The sequence below is a fragment of the Condylura cristata genome, unplaced genomic scaffold (assembly GCF_000260355.1).
Source record: "Condylura cristata isolate star-nosed mole 26May11 unplaced genomic scaffold, ConCri1.0 scaffold00001, whole genome shotgun sequence".
NCBI classification, from domain to species: Eukaryota; Metazoa; Chordata; class Mammalia; order Eulipotyphla; family Talpidae; genus Condylura; species Condylura cristata.
This window is the reverse complement of record NW_004567102.1, coordinates 13,409,427-13,427,736: the sequence shown is the minus strand read 5'-3', so window position 1 is coordinate 13,427,736 and position 18,310 is coordinate 13,409,427. Positions and strand designations below refer to the sequence as shown.

The following is an 18,310-nucleotide window of genomic DNA, read 5'->3' as shown; positions in this document are numbered from 1 at the left end:
AAAAAAAAAAAACAAGTAGGTAGGTAGATAGGTAGACAGATAGAAAGATAGATAGATAGACAGACAGATAAGTGAGATAGATGATAGATGTTTACAAGGTCACTACTGAATTCTGTCATTGTACCCTCTAGAAACTATTATTGACAGCCCAGTCTTTATAATTACAAAGTATCACTGGCATAAGGACATTCTGGACAAGCATCCCAATCTGAGACATCCCAGTCTGTTTTTGTTACTAAAAGTACATAGTAAATCAAAATCTCCATGAATTTTACCCAGCAATTAACTTTTTAAAAGATCTGGGAACCACAATTCTAACCCCTTTTATCCACAAGGATATGTTCTGTTAACTAAAGGACAAAGAGGAATTTCTTTCCTATAAAAGTTTCCATTTCTGGCCCTCCCTGGTGGCGCAGCGAGTTAAAGCACAGCACTGAGAATCTAAAGCCGCTTCCGCATGAGTTAGATTCCTGCCTGCCCCGGAGGAGACCACATGGCGCGGCAGACCTCTCCCGACCCGCCCGCTGCTCCCCTCAGCAGTGTACTTCGTTGATCTGACTGTTCTGTTCCCCACTCTCTCTCTGGTGAAGCCTCTCACCGCCCCTGAGCCTCTGGCCTGTACCCCAGTTCTGTATGCACAAATAAATAAATCTTTAAAAAAAAAAGTTTCCATTTCTTGAGTTTGAACTACTTATATTCATATCTATAACATTTAACATAATTCTTGGCATACAATAAACACTCAAAAATGTGCCATTTCTGTGTGTGTGTGTGTTATATGGTTCTATGTGTTTGTTAAAATGCTTTACAATACAACCTAAAACTGTATATAGCTATACATACATATATGCAACAGGAAAATGTTTCACTAGGATCATTTTTCACTGGCGCATACCATTTTGGGAATGATATACAAAATATCATTCATAAAATGTGGATAAAATATTAGTCATGCTTCACATCTGATTGAAAAGAATTCACTGTTAATAGCTTCTTTGCCTTTCTTTTAGTGGATAAAGTACAATTTAAGCACATAAATCTCAAGGTATACTCCCACATTTTAAAATATTAATACACACTTTACTGCAATTGACGGAATGTTTGCTACTCTCCAAATTTGTATGTTAAACTGTAGAACTCACTGTGATGGCATTGAAAGTGCACCTTCAAGAAGTTTTCATGAATGAGATTAGAAAGAAGCCCAGTAAAAGAATCTAGAGACCTCCTTTGCCCCTCCCACCAGTAGTTATGGCAAGCTGGCTCTCTTTCTTTGAGCCAGGAAGCAGACTCTCACCAGACAAGGAGACTGCAAACATCTTGTTTGGAATTTCCAGCTTCTAAAGCTGCGAGAAGTAAATGTCTGCTGTCTATAAGCCATCCAGCCTATGGCATTTTCATTACAGCAACCCAAATGGGCAAGACATTGAGTTTTCTCCCACCAAACCAACTATAAGCCGTGCACAAACTTCATTGAGCCCAGTTACTCACAGTGAATATAAGAGAAGACACCGCTTAGAAGTTCCCCTAGAAGTTATAGATTGAAAGGTGAACAGTCATGACAGCAATTGACTGTATGTATGTTGCCCTAAAAAGAAAATCCTCCTGAAAATGTACGTTCCAAGCACAAGTACCAAGAAGTCTTTGGAAGGGCTAACTTTGAAACTTCTGTTGTGCTCAGTCTCTCCTCCTCACCTGCTCCCTGTCAGCTTCAGCTGTACCTCATCTCAACCCACTCTAAGGCTCAACCTGTTCTGCCTCTCAGGTACTTGAGTTCTCACTCAGTAAATGCATCACTCTCCTTAGTCAAAATACATTAAGTAGCAATGTCCCATTCTCCTCATTTGTCTACCATGGCTGTTTTAAATCTAGCAACAATGATATCACCAAACACAGAGATAACGAAGAGATGGGCATACAAATACACAGAGTTTCACCATACAGAGATACTAATGCAAAATGTGCAAATAATCTCAAGAGCTTTGCAAAGAATACACAATTAGGAAGTGATATATTTTAAGGATCTATGACATTTCTGTCCATCTAATTTACTTAATTCAACTCTACATAATTAAGTTTTAATCACATCTGTGTTGACAGCCAGCTCACAAAATTCCTGAAGATACAGCAGTTGACTCTTACAAGGCAGCTGTGGCACAGTGTGGACTAATGGCTGGTCAGCCTCTGCCTTCACCCAAAGGCTGCCTCACTGTCCCCTCTGTCTTGGCATTGAGATGGACACCCCCTCTCCTTCCTGCTAGGAGTCAAAGCAGAAACTGAATTGAAGTTACAAATTGCTCCTGTTTTGAAAAGGAGCTCATGGTACCAAAAGACAAGTACTCAGAGCCTTGTCCAGAAGAAAAGTCATAGCTGAGTTGGCCCCAAGAGAGACGAGGAAAAGAAAATGCCAAAGTGAGAGACATGAAGAATTAGGATTCATGACAGCATGGAAGAAGCTCAACAGAAATGGAGGAATGCTAGGCTGACCTCAGATCCATTAAGCCTGCTGCATAAATATGAAGAGGGCAACTGATAATTTCTAAAAGCTATTCAAAAAAAGGTAGGGTGCAATTGTTTTTTATGGAAGTGAAAAAAAAATGTAAAAGTTAAGGCATTTCTATATTGTTATATTATTCTTCAGGGTATCAAAATGTCTATAGTAAATGAAATAACTTGTACTTACAGCTTAAGAGAAAAATGAGAACCATTTGATTTAAAATCTCGTATTTACTAGGTAAAACATTTATTTGAAAATAAATATACATTCAGATTAAAAAAGGTACTACTGGTCTCTCCCTGGTGGCAGGTTAAAGCACCACACATTATGAAGCTCTCTGAAGCCACTGCAGCATGAGTTCGATCCCTGGCCAGGGAGCTGACCCATATTGCGCAGCAGACCTCTCTTGACCTGCCCACTGCTCTTCTCAGCAGTGTACTTTGTGAATCTGCCTTTTCTGCTCCTCACTCTGTCTCTGCTGAATCCTCTCACCCAACACACCTCTGGCCTGTACCCCATTTCTATAAGCATAAATAAATCTTTTTAAAAAGGCAGTATTTTAGAGGGTTTTTAGAAAAATAAAGACTTTTGGTCATTTGCTATTTATATAGTTAACATTAATATAATATACACTTCAGCTCACTAGTATACTATGACAGAAAATTATTTTTAATTTTAATTAAAAAGATAATTATAAAATATGGATCACTATGTAGTCATTAAAGAGACATATTTACAAAGAGTCACCTGGTAAAATACTGGTATGTACTTTAAAGTCAAAAGTACATTGTTTTTAGCTTCCATATTAGGTGAAGAAATATGCCTATATAAGCGTAGACAAATTGAAAAGATACATATGAAATGGTGTGGCTTGCATCATTAAAAGTAAAATGGTTTCTAGAGGAAACTACAAATTCTAAATCAAAGAAAATATGAGAAAAGTACACATTTCTCTGTGTATAACAAGGTGTATGCAGATGTTGATTATAATGAAATATACCTGAAAACTATATTATTAAAATCAAGTGTTACTTCAGTAAAAAATTAAAAGAAAATAAAATTCACATTTTAATACTGTCAGATGCATACCTAGATTTGGCAAGAGATGATATTGTTTAAAAACTTCAATTTCTAATCAGTAACAAGGCAGCTTATTCTTAAGTTACTTACGACCTTTAGGTCATTTAATACTTGGCACTTTACTATTTCATTTCATTTTTCAAACACTATTTTTTTTTAAAGATTTATTTATTTGTGCAGGCAGAACTGGGGTACAGGCCAGAGGTGCAGGGGTGGTGAGAGAATTCACCAAAGACAGAGTGAGGAGCAGAACAGGCTGAGTGATGAAATGCACTGCTGAAGGGAGCAGCGAGTGGATTAGGAGAATTCTGCTGCGCCATGTGGGTCACCTCCAAGGCAGGGATTGAACTCATGCTGAGGTGGCTTTAGCTTCTTAGTGCTGTGCTTTAACCCACTGTGCCAACAGGAGAGCCCCCCAAACACTATTTTTAGTGAGCAAAATAAGGCTTAGAAAAGTTAAGCCAATACCCCAAGAAAATGTCACATTACTGATTGCAATTACAGAATTTAAGTCTAGACTTTCTGGAATAAAGGTTCTATCTATGTCCTTTCAGTTTGGACCTGGTCAGAAGCACCTGGACTTACCTGGAATGCGTTGAGCAAGGAGAAGATAATGTGGAACACTTGGGAACTATTGTCGATGACAATGGCTATTCCAAATCCCCAGGTCAGCCCCAGCAGTGGAGTGAGGATGGCGATATTTTTACTGATTCTCACAATGGCTCTCACTTCCTGAAACATGGAGCTGCCAATGGCAGCTCGTTGGGTCTTGACAATCACCAGTGTAACCGTGATCAGGTTCACAACCACAATGGCCAGAGCTGGGACCACAAAGGCCAGGAGAGCCTTGGTCATGTCCCAGTTCAGCCAACACACTTCAGGGCGTAGATAGCCTTTACCAGGCTCAGTGGCAGCCACCGTGATAACAGCAATGACCAAAGGACACCCATAGCCCACTGAGAAGAGAGATGCCACCAAGACTGACTTGGGTAGCGTATGGAAAACAATCAGGATTCCATAGAGGATCAGGAGTGCCTTGGCAAGCATCCAGAAAAACACAGAAAGGTAAAAGAAATGAACAAAAAATGTTGCTGCCACACATGCATTGTGATCTGTGACTGGGCCACTAAGAAAGGAAGCCACAATGAACCACACATCAGCCATCAGCAAGGTAGCTGCCACATTAGCGATGCACAGGTGCCGTAAATATGAGATCTCTGTCTTTGTCACTTGGCTCCAAACCAAGGCCTCAATAGACAAGCAAAGAATCAAGCTACAAATAGAAATGCCCAGGCCAATGTATGTGATGTAAGTCAGGACTGCGCTCTCTAAGACGTGAGGTGACATAAGGATCGAGAAGGAGGTAAAGAATTTGCTTGGCCTACATTTGCACACTGCTTGCTGGGAGTCTTCTCGAATCATTTCACAGGCCTGCTCGTCCCATCTGCTTTCTAAGGAGTGCCAGCCAACACACTGTGTCCTCCTCTCCTCTGACTTGCTGATCTTTTCAAATATCAGTGAAATTTTTTGAAGCTCTTTGGGCAAAATGACAGACAGGACAAGCCCATTCACGGTGATGTTTTCAAAAAGGCTGGCTTCCAAGATGGCCCCCAGAGTTGGAAATGCAATACTGATGACTTGAGAAGGAGAAGGCAACTTCTGAAGTTCATCTTTGCTGATCAGCACCCTCCCCGTGACTTCATTGTTGCTGTCATTCACTCTCATTGAAAAAGTAAAATTCTTCCCGTTGACATCTCTGGATACAGTCGTGCCCATCGTATGAATGAAGGCATCTGATATGTCGAGGGAGTGTTTATTTATAAATAGATTTCTTGCAAAGGAATTGACAGACTGCAGCAGGACACAGCTGCTGTTTCGGTCAGGAATGTAGGTCCAGTTTGAGATGCTTTTGCTGTTGAGAATGTGGTTGGCCATGGTGCTGTAACTCTGCCAATGAAAAACCATGTTAGGATCGGGTCACTCTGTATTTACCAGGGCATTCAAGATTCACTTTTATAAACCATGTTCCCCTCAGCTATCATCAAAGCATTATTTGGGAACTTCTTGGGGATATAGAATCTCACCCCAGTCAACTAGATTCAGCAACTTAATAAGACCCCCCCCCCCCCGTGTGACACACACAAACCACTGCCTTTGGGGTTGAAGGACAGAGTGACGAGGAAATCCCCTCCGATTATATATGCCTTCCTGTGAGGCTGGCAGTAAGCAGCCTTCACTGTACTCATTCCATCATCAGTTCCACCTCTCACCTGGGCAAAGCTAGGTGCTTTCCTGGCTAGAGCACCTATTCTGTAACTAGCAGCTATCAAATCCCAACTGTAGGCAAGATCTCACTAAATTGGAAATTAAGCCTGAAAGAGGAAGCTACTCTATATATCATGTGCTTTGAAGATCAAAAACAAAAGAAATGAGTCGGGTCCAGTCCCATTTCACATTTGTACAGTAGACATGGATGCCTATATTCTTTGCATTTGGTTATTTTCCATTTTTTTTTAAATATTTATTTATTTATGCATACAGAACTGGGGTACAGGCCAGAGGCTCAGGGGCGGCGAGAGGCCTCACCAGAGACAGAGTGGGGAACAGAACAGGCAGATCGATGAAGTACACTGCTGAGGGGAGCAGCGGGTGGGTCAGGAGAGGTCTGCCACTCCATGTGGTCACCTCCGGGGCAGGCGGGGATGGAACTCATGCAGAAGCGGCTTTAGATTCTCAGTGCTGTGCTTTAACCCACTGCGCCACCAGGGAGGGCCTATTTTCCATTTTTAGAAAGTTATTCTGACTCACAAATAAAAGTAAGAACAGCCATTCTGTGCTGCAAGTTATAGAATGGTTCCTTGTAGATTTCAGTAGCTAAAATATGCATTTGAAATGCATTCTCCAATGTCTAATCTAGCGCTGCATAAGCTCTCCTGCTAAGTGTTGATTGGACATGTTCCTTTGTTCCATTCATTTATTCACTTTTTTCTTCAATGAAGATTTACTTAATACTAGTTATTCTAGGCATTGATGATACAGAGGTGAAAGATAGGTCCCCAAATGTTCATAGAATACCCAAAATACCACAACATGCTGAATCAATCTGCATTCTTTTCACAACAAAATGATGCTCTATCAAACCTCCGGGGCACTCACCTGCATCTTGGCCTCATCCACACCTGTTGTCAGTGCCATGGAAATGTTGTGTAAAAGCTGCACTATGACAGCGATATTTCCTGGGATTCGGGGAGACAGTTGAATTCTCTTAATTGCACAAGACAAATCCTTCGGACACCTTTGCATCAACATATCTGTTATGGTCTTAGACTTTACAAAATCCCCATGGAATGATATATTTCCTCTAGTTGGTGAAGCCATATATGTTTCTTTTGTCTACAAAGTGACAAAATAAAAGTTTTGATCATGTTACTATTATTTTAAATGCAAAAGTAAACTTACTAAAATGTTGGACAGCCTGATAGCACCACTGTCTATTGCATAATATATTTTCTATTTTACATTTTCAGAGTCACATCTGCTCCCAGATAACTTGAACAATACTTAGGTGTAAAACCCCCAGCTTGCCAGCTGCCTATTTCTTCACTCTCCTCCACCCACCCCAAATAGCAACATTATCTTTAGCACACCACCTCAGACCTCTTCTGGGTGTATATATTGTATAAACATCCTGTGCATGTAGATAACTTTCTTATAACATTCAAACTGATTTTTCCTATTCCCCAGGGACAAAGCATGAGCTCATTTTTTAAAACAAATTTCGAGCTAGATTTGTATGAATCGACTGGAAATTTCGAGCTAGATTTGTATGAATCGACTGGAAGATTAAGCTAAAAGAATATCTTAAAACAGTGACAGACAGTGTATCCCACAGATTCAGGTTCTGAATTCTACACTGCAGAGCACGGTGTCAAAGTACAGCTCCAAGTTGTCTCCCTGTTTTTTGTAATTAAATTTTGGGGGGACTTAGGCAGCCATTCACTTCATATTGCCTATGGCTGTTTTAATGGTACAACAGCATAGTCATGATAGGGACCACACACGCCACAAAGTCTAAAATATTTACCAAAGGTCCTGTACAGAAAAAAATGCCAAAACCATTTTCCTGGACCCCTCCAACTCCACTACAGCTTCACTATGTATCTCAAGGTTCTGCCTCTTACAGCCCATGTCCCTGGCATCTGAACACATTCAGTTAATATTTAGAGAAACTCAGATTCCCCTGCAGCATGACTCCCAGACCTCCCTTAGGGCCTGTATGGGCCGCTTCCCTAGACACACCAAACCACCAGTGTACACATGTGCAGGCCTGGGAGGTGGAGAACACCAATAGTTTGCAAACCTACACAGGGCTAGATTTAGCTTTCCACTGCCTTCAAGGTGCAGGCTGGAGTCTGAGATGGAAGGCAGACAGGTATGTTAGTTTTTTCATATGAAATTATCTTATTTTGTTTTTTTGAATAACTTATTTAGTTATATATTTTTATTATTAAATTTATTTATTTATGCATACAGAACTGGGTACAGGCCAGAGATAAAGGGACAGTGAGAGAATCCACCAGAGACAGAGTGGGGAGCAGAACAGGCAGATGTCTGAAACGCACTGCTGAGGGGAGCAGTGGGTGACACAGTAAAAGTCTGGAATGCCATGTGGGTTACCCCCCTGGCCGGGGATCAAACTCATACTGACGCGACTGCAGCTAGCCTCATAGTGCTGCACCACCAGGGAGGGCCTGTTCATTTTTTGTTCATTTTTCTATAATGTTTGCTGATGTGGTGAAAAAGGAGCTCTCCTACAGTGCTGGTGGGAATGCAAACTGTCCAACCACTGTGGAAACCTGTGTGGAGTTTCCTCAAACTGCTAAAAATGGATCTACCATATGAAACAGCAATTCTATACCTAGGAATCTACCCAAAGGACACAAAACATTAATTTAGACAGATATTTTATTGAGCAGATTGCAAGCTTGATTTAAGAATTTAAGTATGAAGACAGAAAGTAGATGGGTCTCTGAAATTTTTGTTGGTCACATTACATGATAAGCTTAACTTTCAGGTGTGTCATTAGAAAACAGGCAGAGAAAGGAAACCAAACACCACATGGCTTCATTCATATGTTGTGTATAAAAAAAGAAGAAGAAACAAAGAGATGAACTAAATAAAACAAAAATAAAGGTTCTGTCTTAATCTTTGCTTGAGTTGTTCAAATGAAGGGTGAACTTGGTGACAGAACCCCAGGGATAGGCAGCATTTTGAATTCTGCTCAGGGACTTCGGGTATGGCACCCATTGAGCTCCTCAAGGCTGTGCTCTAAACAGGGAAAGGGAACGTTTTCGGGAAAAAGAAATAACAGACTTTTGAGACAAAGTCAGGAGTTGAACTTCAGAAAGTTCGTAGTAGAAAAGGAGAAGAGAAAGGCCCTCCCTGGTTGCGCAAAGGTTTAAGTGTCAGCACTATGAAGCTGTACCCAACCACTGCAGCACAAGTTGGATCCTGGCCAGAGATGACTCACATTGTGCAGCGACCTCTCCTGACCCACCCGCTGCTCCCCTCAGCAGTGTATTTCGGCATTCTGCCTGCTCTGCTCCCCACTCTGTCTCTAGTGAATCCTCTTATCTCCTGCATCTTTGACCTATACCCCAGTTATTGTGTACATAAATAAATAAATCTTTAAAAAATGAAAAAAGAAAAGGGAAAAAAGAAGTAACACTTAACCTGATTTTATTACTTAGAATTGATTTAACAATTGAAATGCACATGGACTATGTTCATTTGTCTGATGATGAAGTGTTCCCCTTTAGGCCTACTGGCTCCTCATGCTGCGACCTTGATAAAATATGAATTCTGATTCTGCAGGTCTAGCATGGAGCCCAGGCTGCGACCTTGATAAAATATGAATTCTGATTCTGCAGGTCTAGCATGGAGCCCAGAGTCCACATATCTGCAAGTTTTCAATAATTCCCAGTGGCTGGTCAGGGAAGGATACATTGAGTGGCAAGTCTGGCTACTTTGAGGCTATTAAGCAGTTAAGAGTAAAGATGGAGGTGGCTGTTGCAATGGTCCAGCTTTTACCTAAGAGGTATGTGTTATGAAAGCGTGCTGGGGTGGGGGGAGGGGCAGGACCACTGGTTTTCCAATGCCCAGAATTAAGAACACCATTCTCATGGAGAAGAAGGAGTATAGGTTGTTGTTTATGTATTAACATACCAAACACAAACACAAATACAAACCACCCAATCTCTTCCCCTCTCTTGCTGAGAGCAAATAGCATTGCTAACTGGGGCTCCACTTTGCCTGTGAGAGAAAAGATATTACCCCAAAGATGTTGAATGTACTAAGAGTCCGGCAGGTGTCAGTAATCTTCTGCCATTTCTTTTGCCTGCAAGAAAACCCCATGCTCCCCTGAGTTTCTGGAGGGCAAATTTGACTGCATTGGGAATTGTCCAGACAGACACCATCACATACACCTGTGGGGGAAAAAGACACTGGTGTTACATGGCTGGGTCTGAGCTCTGGGCTGCACAAGCCAATCACTAAAATGTCACAGTAGGAAGGCACATAAATCCTGTGGACATTCGGTGTCTTTTCTTTGTAAAGTCCAGTTGAAGTGGGAGTAAAGAGCCACTAGATCATGCTCACACCACAAAGGAACCCCCCTGAAGCACTTGCTCAGAAGCCCAGAGCTTCCGAGTACAATCATAAGCCACACCTGATGTTCACTGAGCATCTTTCCGCTCCAGAACATTATAATGAACTATCATCAACACATTTGCAATGGCCCATTCCAAGCACTGCATCAGTATGAGTTGGAGCAATGCAAAGGAGTTCTGGTAAAGAACTCTCAGAGGCTGCTGGGAGGAAAAGAAGACAGAGGTCGAAGGAATAGTTTAAAGGAGAAAGAGTTCAAATGCAAGCCATCAGGAATGCAGCAGCCAAGCCGTAGGACAGGGCCGGAAGTCCTCTGTTATAATAGGTGAAGAGCAAAGCTTCCTTTTGGATAGTAACTGCTGCCAACATACCTTTTGGCCTGACAGACACCTTCTCTCTGCCTTTGCTGTCAGCCTAGAGAAAGAAAATCAAAATTCACATCAAAATCAATTATCTATTTGCCAGCCCAAAGATTTCTTTAATCACAGAGTAACAACCACATCTGAACACGCTATGAAGATAGGTAGTCACCCAGAACTCAGACTAAGAACATGTACCGATGACCCATTTTGCCCATCAGGCTGCACAGCACACCCTCCCACTGCTGCCCTTCTTTCCCTGCAGGAAGAGCAATTGATATTCTGCCCAGGAGATGCAGCCTGCGCAGAGGTGGGCTTACTGGGAACTTAATGAAGAATCCCTTTGCTTTTATGGGCCCCTTCAAAGCTCCGGAAGTCAGTTTAGCAATGTGATCACATAAGATCATTTGTCTCTTCTAAGAAGTCTTTCCTGATCCAGATATAAATGATACAACTTTTCATCTCTGGGCCCTATGGGATTTATTTATCCATAATACCATACCACTCATTCAATGCTCGGCATATAATCACCTGATCTGCTATCTTGCAATCTAATCCTTTTTATATGCACTTTAACTTCTCAATTGAGTTGTAATTTTCTTAAGAACATGAGCTGGGGATTGTGCTTCTTTATACCCCTACCCAAGTACCCAAGTATCTACTTCAATACATGACAGAAATGTGAGTATGTATGTGTGGATATATGTATATGTACACAGATGTAAGTATCTTTGTATCTAGTGACATATATGTGCATGGAAGAAAGTGCTACTGAATACAATGAGTTATTCTACCCAATTTGGCTAAATATTATTTAAGCAGAACATACCTCGTTTATTTTTATATATACACATATATATTAATATATTCATTATATCATCCTTCATTTTTGTACAATGTCTGACTTCCCCATGAAATTCCGCCTGCCAGTTCACCTGTGCACCATCACCATAGTCCTTTGTGCTCTTCCCACCCCTGCCCAAGCAGAATATATTTTGAAAAGAGTCTTCCTACTTACAAAAAACTTCCTAATTCCAAAATACATTTATTATTATCTTCATGAAAAGAGAGAGAGTGCTCCAAAGACAAAGATTGACTCTTCCTGTTTATGCACTGGAAGATTATTTTCCAGTGACTGGGAAGAGCCAAATTCCAATTACTTCAACTTGCATTCCAAGATCTAAGTCACTAGGAAAGAAACTGGAAATTGAGCGACATGGCTATGTGATTAACATCTGAGATTTTTAGCCTTTTCTCCTTCACAATAATATGTCTCTCTTTGCTATCAAGAAATAAAGTTGAAACTATTTTTTCTATTTTTGTAAGCAGCTGTAGATACCAAACACTTTATAAAATGCATTACTTCAAAGTGGGTGGAAAAAAAGTCTCTCCTGATCCAAGGTTAATGCACTTTCCATGTAGCTTTATAGTTAGTCACATCTACTCCCAGCTGTGGCATTTGCTCCAGCAGGGATAAGCCAACAGAGGATTCAGGCTGTGAGGTCAGCTTTGGAGAAATAGCTGCTAAACCTACATTTAATTTATTTTATTAAAATAATGTACTTGAGAAACTATTGGATAACTGTATTTTGTCAGGTACAATAAAAACAAAATTAAAACCCAGACCATCAAGAAAACCTCTATTTCTTTTCTCTACCAGATAAGAACTTGCAGACTCTGAATTGAGCATCTGAGGCCTATTCAAAGTGAAAAAGGTATCATCACTGTGGTCCATGGACTACAAAGAACTGAAGCCAGATGAGTTCTCATTTCACAATCACTGGAGTCAAGTCTTATTAAATACATGGAAGGTTAAATCTTTTCCACTGAACAAGAATTCTAAATGATTATTTTTGAGTTTGGGAAGATCTCATAAATCAACCTGTACTAACTCCTTATTTACATATAATGAAACCGAGTCTTTAAAAGCTGAGATGTGTTGCTCAAGGCAAGGCAGTTCATCTTAGTGTTCTCTGGGACAAGAACACAACCCTCCTAGCTCCTTTACATCACTCTTTCCACTAAGACAGCCTATGTCCCTATGAAGAAGGCATAGGAGAGTGCATGGGCGTTTCAGCATCTCAAGATGCTCTAACTCTGTCTCTACTGGGCAGACACCAGTATACCACAAACTTAAGTGACCAACCCTGGGAGATATTTGGGCCATTAAACAAACTAAGGTGATGTCAAAGTATATTATTAATCAGTATGTGGACAGAAGGTCTTTTTACCCTATTTACAAGGAATTCTGGAAACTACTTTCTTACAAGAAAGCTCTGATTCAGTTCTTCCCAGTAAATTTGACAAAGTACATGCAAATAGGACTCCTTTTGGGCATTTTCTTTCTAGGGTGGCATCTGATAAGAGCCACTTTAGCTTCAGATGCCCACAATCCTCAACCTAACACCAAGAAAAAGACACATGTGAACCGGCAACCTGCTAAACCTACAGAGTGGATTGCACCAGTAAGCAGTTCCAAGGTGCAGCACCAGAAGCCCAGCACCCAGCAACTTGTCAGCTGAGAAGAAAAGAATGGATTCACCTGGTCAGGTGATACCCAATCATCAAAAAAACAAAGCCAAGCTCCATGCTCTGCTCACTCTCCATATCCTACTGTGTAAAAATGTGGGTGAGGACATGGACTGAGGAATGGTACCAAGCTGTGAGGCTGGGATACCTCCACAGCGGCCTTCATAGGGCGTCTCTAAGCATTCCCAGAAAGTGGACACCAACTCAGGGCTGAGAACAAAGAGGAGTCATGGAGAATTCCCAATCAGGAGCAAACTACTTAAGAGCAAAGTAAACATTACTTGGAAAATCAGAGAAAGAATTTCCAAAGTCATTCTTTCCTAATGATGCTCTTATAAAGAAGCACACATTAAAGTGGAAAGGATAAGAATTGAGGACCTGAAGACAGTGGTTTTGAACTTGACCCTATAGTTAATCTTACACAAATTGCATGGTGCATGTGGGTCTCAGTTCCCCATCTATAAAATAAGGGAGAGGAGCTTCACCTGCATCTCAAAGCTCCTTCCAGATCTTGGGTCAAATGTAACACTCTTCCCAAGAAGCTCAAAATATTTTTAGTAACTTTGTTCTTTCTCTCTCTCAGTCTCTCTCTTTTTCCCTCCCTGTCTACCTCTTTGTCTAACTCTATCTCCATGCCTTATTTTAAATAGCAAATGAACATGAGCAGTTACATGACTTTTAATGCTAAAAGGAAAACTATTCCATGGAGAACCACAGGACTCACCGTCCCAAATAGTACATTGCTGTAAACTCCACCCAAGTTAGATCTTGATAACTATCCTTTACTCCTTTCATCCCATCCATGGTATTCACTAGCAAGTTTCTCAAGTGAAATGCTACTGCCATTGGAGGTGGGACAAAGTACCATTGTGCTAGATCATCCTAAGGCCCTGCCCACTAAATGCCTTTAATATCTCCCAGTCATTGTGACAGCCCTCACCACCCCCACATTTTCAAATGCCCTGAGGAAATGTCTCCACCTGGTTAAAAAAAACTGAAAACTTTACCATCAAAGAAAAGGGAAAGAGTTTAACACCTTTAAACCATATGAGGATCTCAGGAACTTATAGAGATAGTAGGCCAGAAAATCCAGAAAATAATTTGCAATTATTATCTAAAATGGGTTTGGTTACCTGTAGTTACGTTTTCTTCTGGCTAGACCTTCCTACCATCGTCTCCTCTATACACTTGAATCCAGAGAACTAAGAATTGGTTAACTAGTGGGTTTTACTTGCCCCTTGTTCTCCCCACAAGTTCATCATCCCACCCCACCATCCCTTTTCTTACCTGGCAAAATAGCCTGCAGGACTCCGTGGGTAAAAGAAACACCAAGCAGTACAGCAAAAGCATATGAGTCATTGTCGCCACACAGCTGCCTCTCTTGCTTCTATAAAAATAAATACAAGGGACTTGGTGATGGGAAACCCGGGGGGATTACAACTGAGATGGAAAAAAAAAAATGTACAAAATGATGTAAAAATAAACTGTTATAAATTTTTAAAAAAATAAATAAATAAAAAGTAACCAAATTTGAAATAATTAAATAAATAAATAAATACAAGGGCAAAATGTCTCCAACCTGAATCTTCCAAAATTCCATGCCATTGCAGACCCAGTCAGACCCAGTATGAGCGGCTTCTGCCTTGGTGCTCGCTAGTCAGGCCGCCCTGCTCCAAGGTGGAGGCCCTCTGCTTGCCATCTACCTCACCAGCAGGTTCCAGGTGTGAGCATGGGGAGGCACCAGCAACTGCCTCCAGACCTCCAGCCTCTGCTCTTGGTTGGCATGTGACTCCCACTGTGGGACTCCCTCCAAAGGAGGCTGACTGCTGGGGTGTAAGATATAACAGACTGTGATTGGAGAGTGGAAGTGATGGCTTACTCTCTGCATTGTGCACGGCTGAGAAACACGTGGGAAGCTCTGATGGAAGGCAAACTCAGTCTAGAAGGATCCTTTGGAGGAGAGTAAGCTTAAGCTGGGCCTATTATCCCTTATGTCCATTTACTGTGAAGTTGTGTTTCATAAGAAAACAGCACTTTCTTGAAAACTGATCTTAGGCATGATCTGCTATTGTTATTTCTACCAAAACTGAAGTCAACACTAAAATGATCTGTTGGTACCTAGGATGATGCTGGATATGATAGGTAAACATATCAGTAAAAGAAAAGAGGAGAGAGAGGAGAAGGTCAGGAAGAATTGACCATTGCATTAGGGCCTATGCTCTCTAAAAATTCACATAAAGTGAATTTTTAATTTATAGTTTAATAATTATAATATTTCTCATACTAGGTATGCATATAAGAACTGGGATACAAGCCAGAAGTGCAGTGGGTGAGAGGATTTACCAGAGACAAAGTGGGGAGCAAAAGAAGCAGATCAACTGAAATACACTACTGAGGGGAACAGCAGGCAAGACAGGAGAGATCTGCTGGGCCATAAGTGTCACCTCCCTGGCTGGGATTGAACAGTAGCTGTGTATAGCTTCACAGTACCACACTTTAACCAGTTGTACCACCAGGGAGGGCCCTTAAGTAAGATCCTTTCTGATGTTTATTTTTTAAATGGACTGGTTGAGAAGACTCAAATGTCATCAATAAAGGTGGGGGTTTTGCAATATTAAAATTTGCTAACCATTTTTTCCAAGAAGAAATGATTTGATATGGTCACCAAATCAAATTGAAAACCATCTTTTTTTTAAAAAATACTTAATGTTTTTATTGAAAATATTGTTTGTTGTATTGGCATTTTATTTTAAAGTTTAAGTACAGAGCCCTCCCTGGTAGTACAACAGGTTAAAGTGCAACACTACAAAGCTATCTGCAGCCACTGCAGCAAGAGCTCAATCCCAGGCTAGAGAACTTTCCCACATGGCATAGCAGACCTCTCCTGAACTGCCTGCTGCTCCCCTCAGCAGTTTACTTCAGTCAATATGCCTGTTCTGCTCCCCACTCTGTCTCTGGTGAAACTTCTCACCACTACCACTCCTCCTGCACCTCTGAACTGTACCCCAGTTTCTGTATGCACAAATAAATAAATCTTTTTTAAAAAGATTTATTTATTTGTGCATACAGAAACTGGGGTACAGGCCAGAGGCTCATGGGCAGCGAAAGGCTTCACCAGAGACAAGTGGGGAGCAGAGCAGGCAGATCGACAAAATAAATAAATCTTCTTAAAAATTAAATTTAAAAAAGTTTAAGTACAATTGTTCTTCAAGTTTTATCAAAATATTATTGATTATTGTTAAAAGTAGTTTTCTATGTAAGACAAAATGAACACTTTCTGTTTTACTAGGAATAGTTTTCACTAGACTTTGCAATATGACCTTTTCTGGTAGGTGTGATGATTCCCCAACCAAGCTTTTCTAACACTTTCTTTACCACCCAAGCCTACCATTTCATTGAAGAGCTGAGAATGAAAACTCTTGAATGCTACTTTTCCCCAAGTTTCAGCAAGTATTTAAGCTTATTCTCAATTATTTTTTATAAGATTTATTTATGTATGCATACAGAACTGGGGTACAGGCCAGAGGTACAGGAGGTGAGAGGATTCACCAAAGACAGTGGGGAGCAGAACAGGCAGATCAACAAAGTACACTGCTGAGCGGCTGAGGGGAGCAGCAGGTGGGTCAGGAGAGGTCACCTCCAGGGCCAGGCATCGAACTCGCACTCAAGCAGATGTGGTCAGCTTGCAGTGCTGCATCTTAACCCATTGTGCCACCAGGGAGGGCCCTATTCTCAATTCTTTTAAATAGAAGGAACATTTTCTAAAGGAGACTTTTTTGTGAGTGACTCACTTATAAAACTGGTTGTTTTGCAAAGTAAAGTGGTATGCTTTAACATGTATTTAAATAGAATGAATTTTTCTTCTAGCTTTGTTGACCTTAAACTATAGTCATTAGTTCCTATTCCAGTTCTGTGAAAGCAGAAAGTTTAGAAAAATCAAAAGTTTCTAGAGACAAAATAGTAGCATGACCCAATCTCTTGACCCCCTCACTACCCTCCTCCTCACCCACGAAGCTCCTTCCCTATTTTCTTCTTAAAAGATTCAGACCTATTTGCTTCCACAGTCCCACAATCATCTGAAATGCAAAGGTAGACAGAATGCAACTTTTCCCTGTCAAACAAATACATGCAATTGTTAAATTCAAGTAGCCCAAGCCAAAGAAATCATTATTTTCATTTCAGAAAAGGCTTATCTCATAAGAACATACAACCTGGCGAGGGCGGGGGTGGTGGCCGAGGGTAAGTCTCCTTTTGTGATTCAACCTTAAAAAATGAAGCAATTACATCAGCACTGAAATTTCACAAAGTAACATGTGCCAAATACAAACTATTAAGGTTATTTTTAAATGAAGAAATGGATTTCACCCCTCCATTATATATATAAAAAAAGCAACAGCAAAGTATAATGGCTAGATCTGCAAAAATAACATTTCCATCTACCCAATACAGACTGTTTTCTGATTCTCTGTTCCAAATCTGGAAAAAAAAATGTAGTATTAATGTATGTGTTTATTCAGCAAAAATAACTGAATCCCTCATTTCCTGGAAATGTCCTTATAGCTAGAAACTAAGTAACAACCACCTGGGTGATTTTTCTTTTTTTTCATCTCCTCACCTCTTTGGGGAAATCACAGTCTTGTGCAGTTTCTGAAGCACCACCAAGAGATTGAGGACATGGAGAATTACACAGTTGGGAGTCAGAGCTCATCAAAGAGACATAAAAAGAAGTATGCCAAACTTCTGACTCTCACCAGTGATTCTCATTTTTGTTAGCAATTTAATTTCTAAACATGCCTTCCTGTCTCATTCTGGTCAAATACCTCCATCCCAACACCATATGGTTGACTAGAAACAGGCACGGCTCATGAATGAAAGAAAAAAATTGGCAGAAGGCAAACACTTGAGTTACAAGCTGGAACATGATCGGTGTGTGGTCCCATTTGGGGGGAAAAAAATGCTTCATTTAAGCACAAACACACATAAAAGCAATAGAGCCAAGGTAATTGTCTAGAGAGATTGGGGAGAACTCCTAAGTCTTGAAGTGCTAGACTAGCAATCATGACAATCATAAAGGCAGGTAAACAAAACTCCAGACAGAACTGTACCAGTCACCAGGGAAGATTTCAATCACCAGCTTTGTCAGCTGACAGTCTGCGGCTACTGCTTGCATAATTATGTTTTG

At 40.7% G+C, this 18,310-nt stretch overlaps 1 protein-coding gene across 1 annotated transcript in view; it reads right to left on the bottom strand.

Annotated features, from left to right (window-relative positions):
* ADGRF2 (adhesion G protein-coupled receptor F2) overlaps positions 1–14,487 on the bottom strand; it is a 27,409-nt gene extending 12,922 nt beyond the window's left edge. Inside the window, exons 1-5 of the mRNA XM_004674026.1 lie at positions 14,416–14,487; positions 10,612–10,654; positions 9,908–10,059; positions 6,731–6,967; positions 4,160–5,521 (exon numbers count right to left, since the gene is read on the bottom strand). Coding sequence (XP_004674083.1) covers positions 4,160–5,521; positions 6,731–6,967; positions 9,908–10,059; positions 10,612–10,654; positions 14,416–14,487 — 1,866 coding nt within the window. The remainder of the gene's footprint in view (positions 1–4,159; positions 5,522–6,730; positions 6,968–9,907; positions 10,060–10,611; positions 10,655–14,415) is intronic.
* Between the last annotated feature and the right edge of the window lie 3,823 nt (positions 14,488–18,310).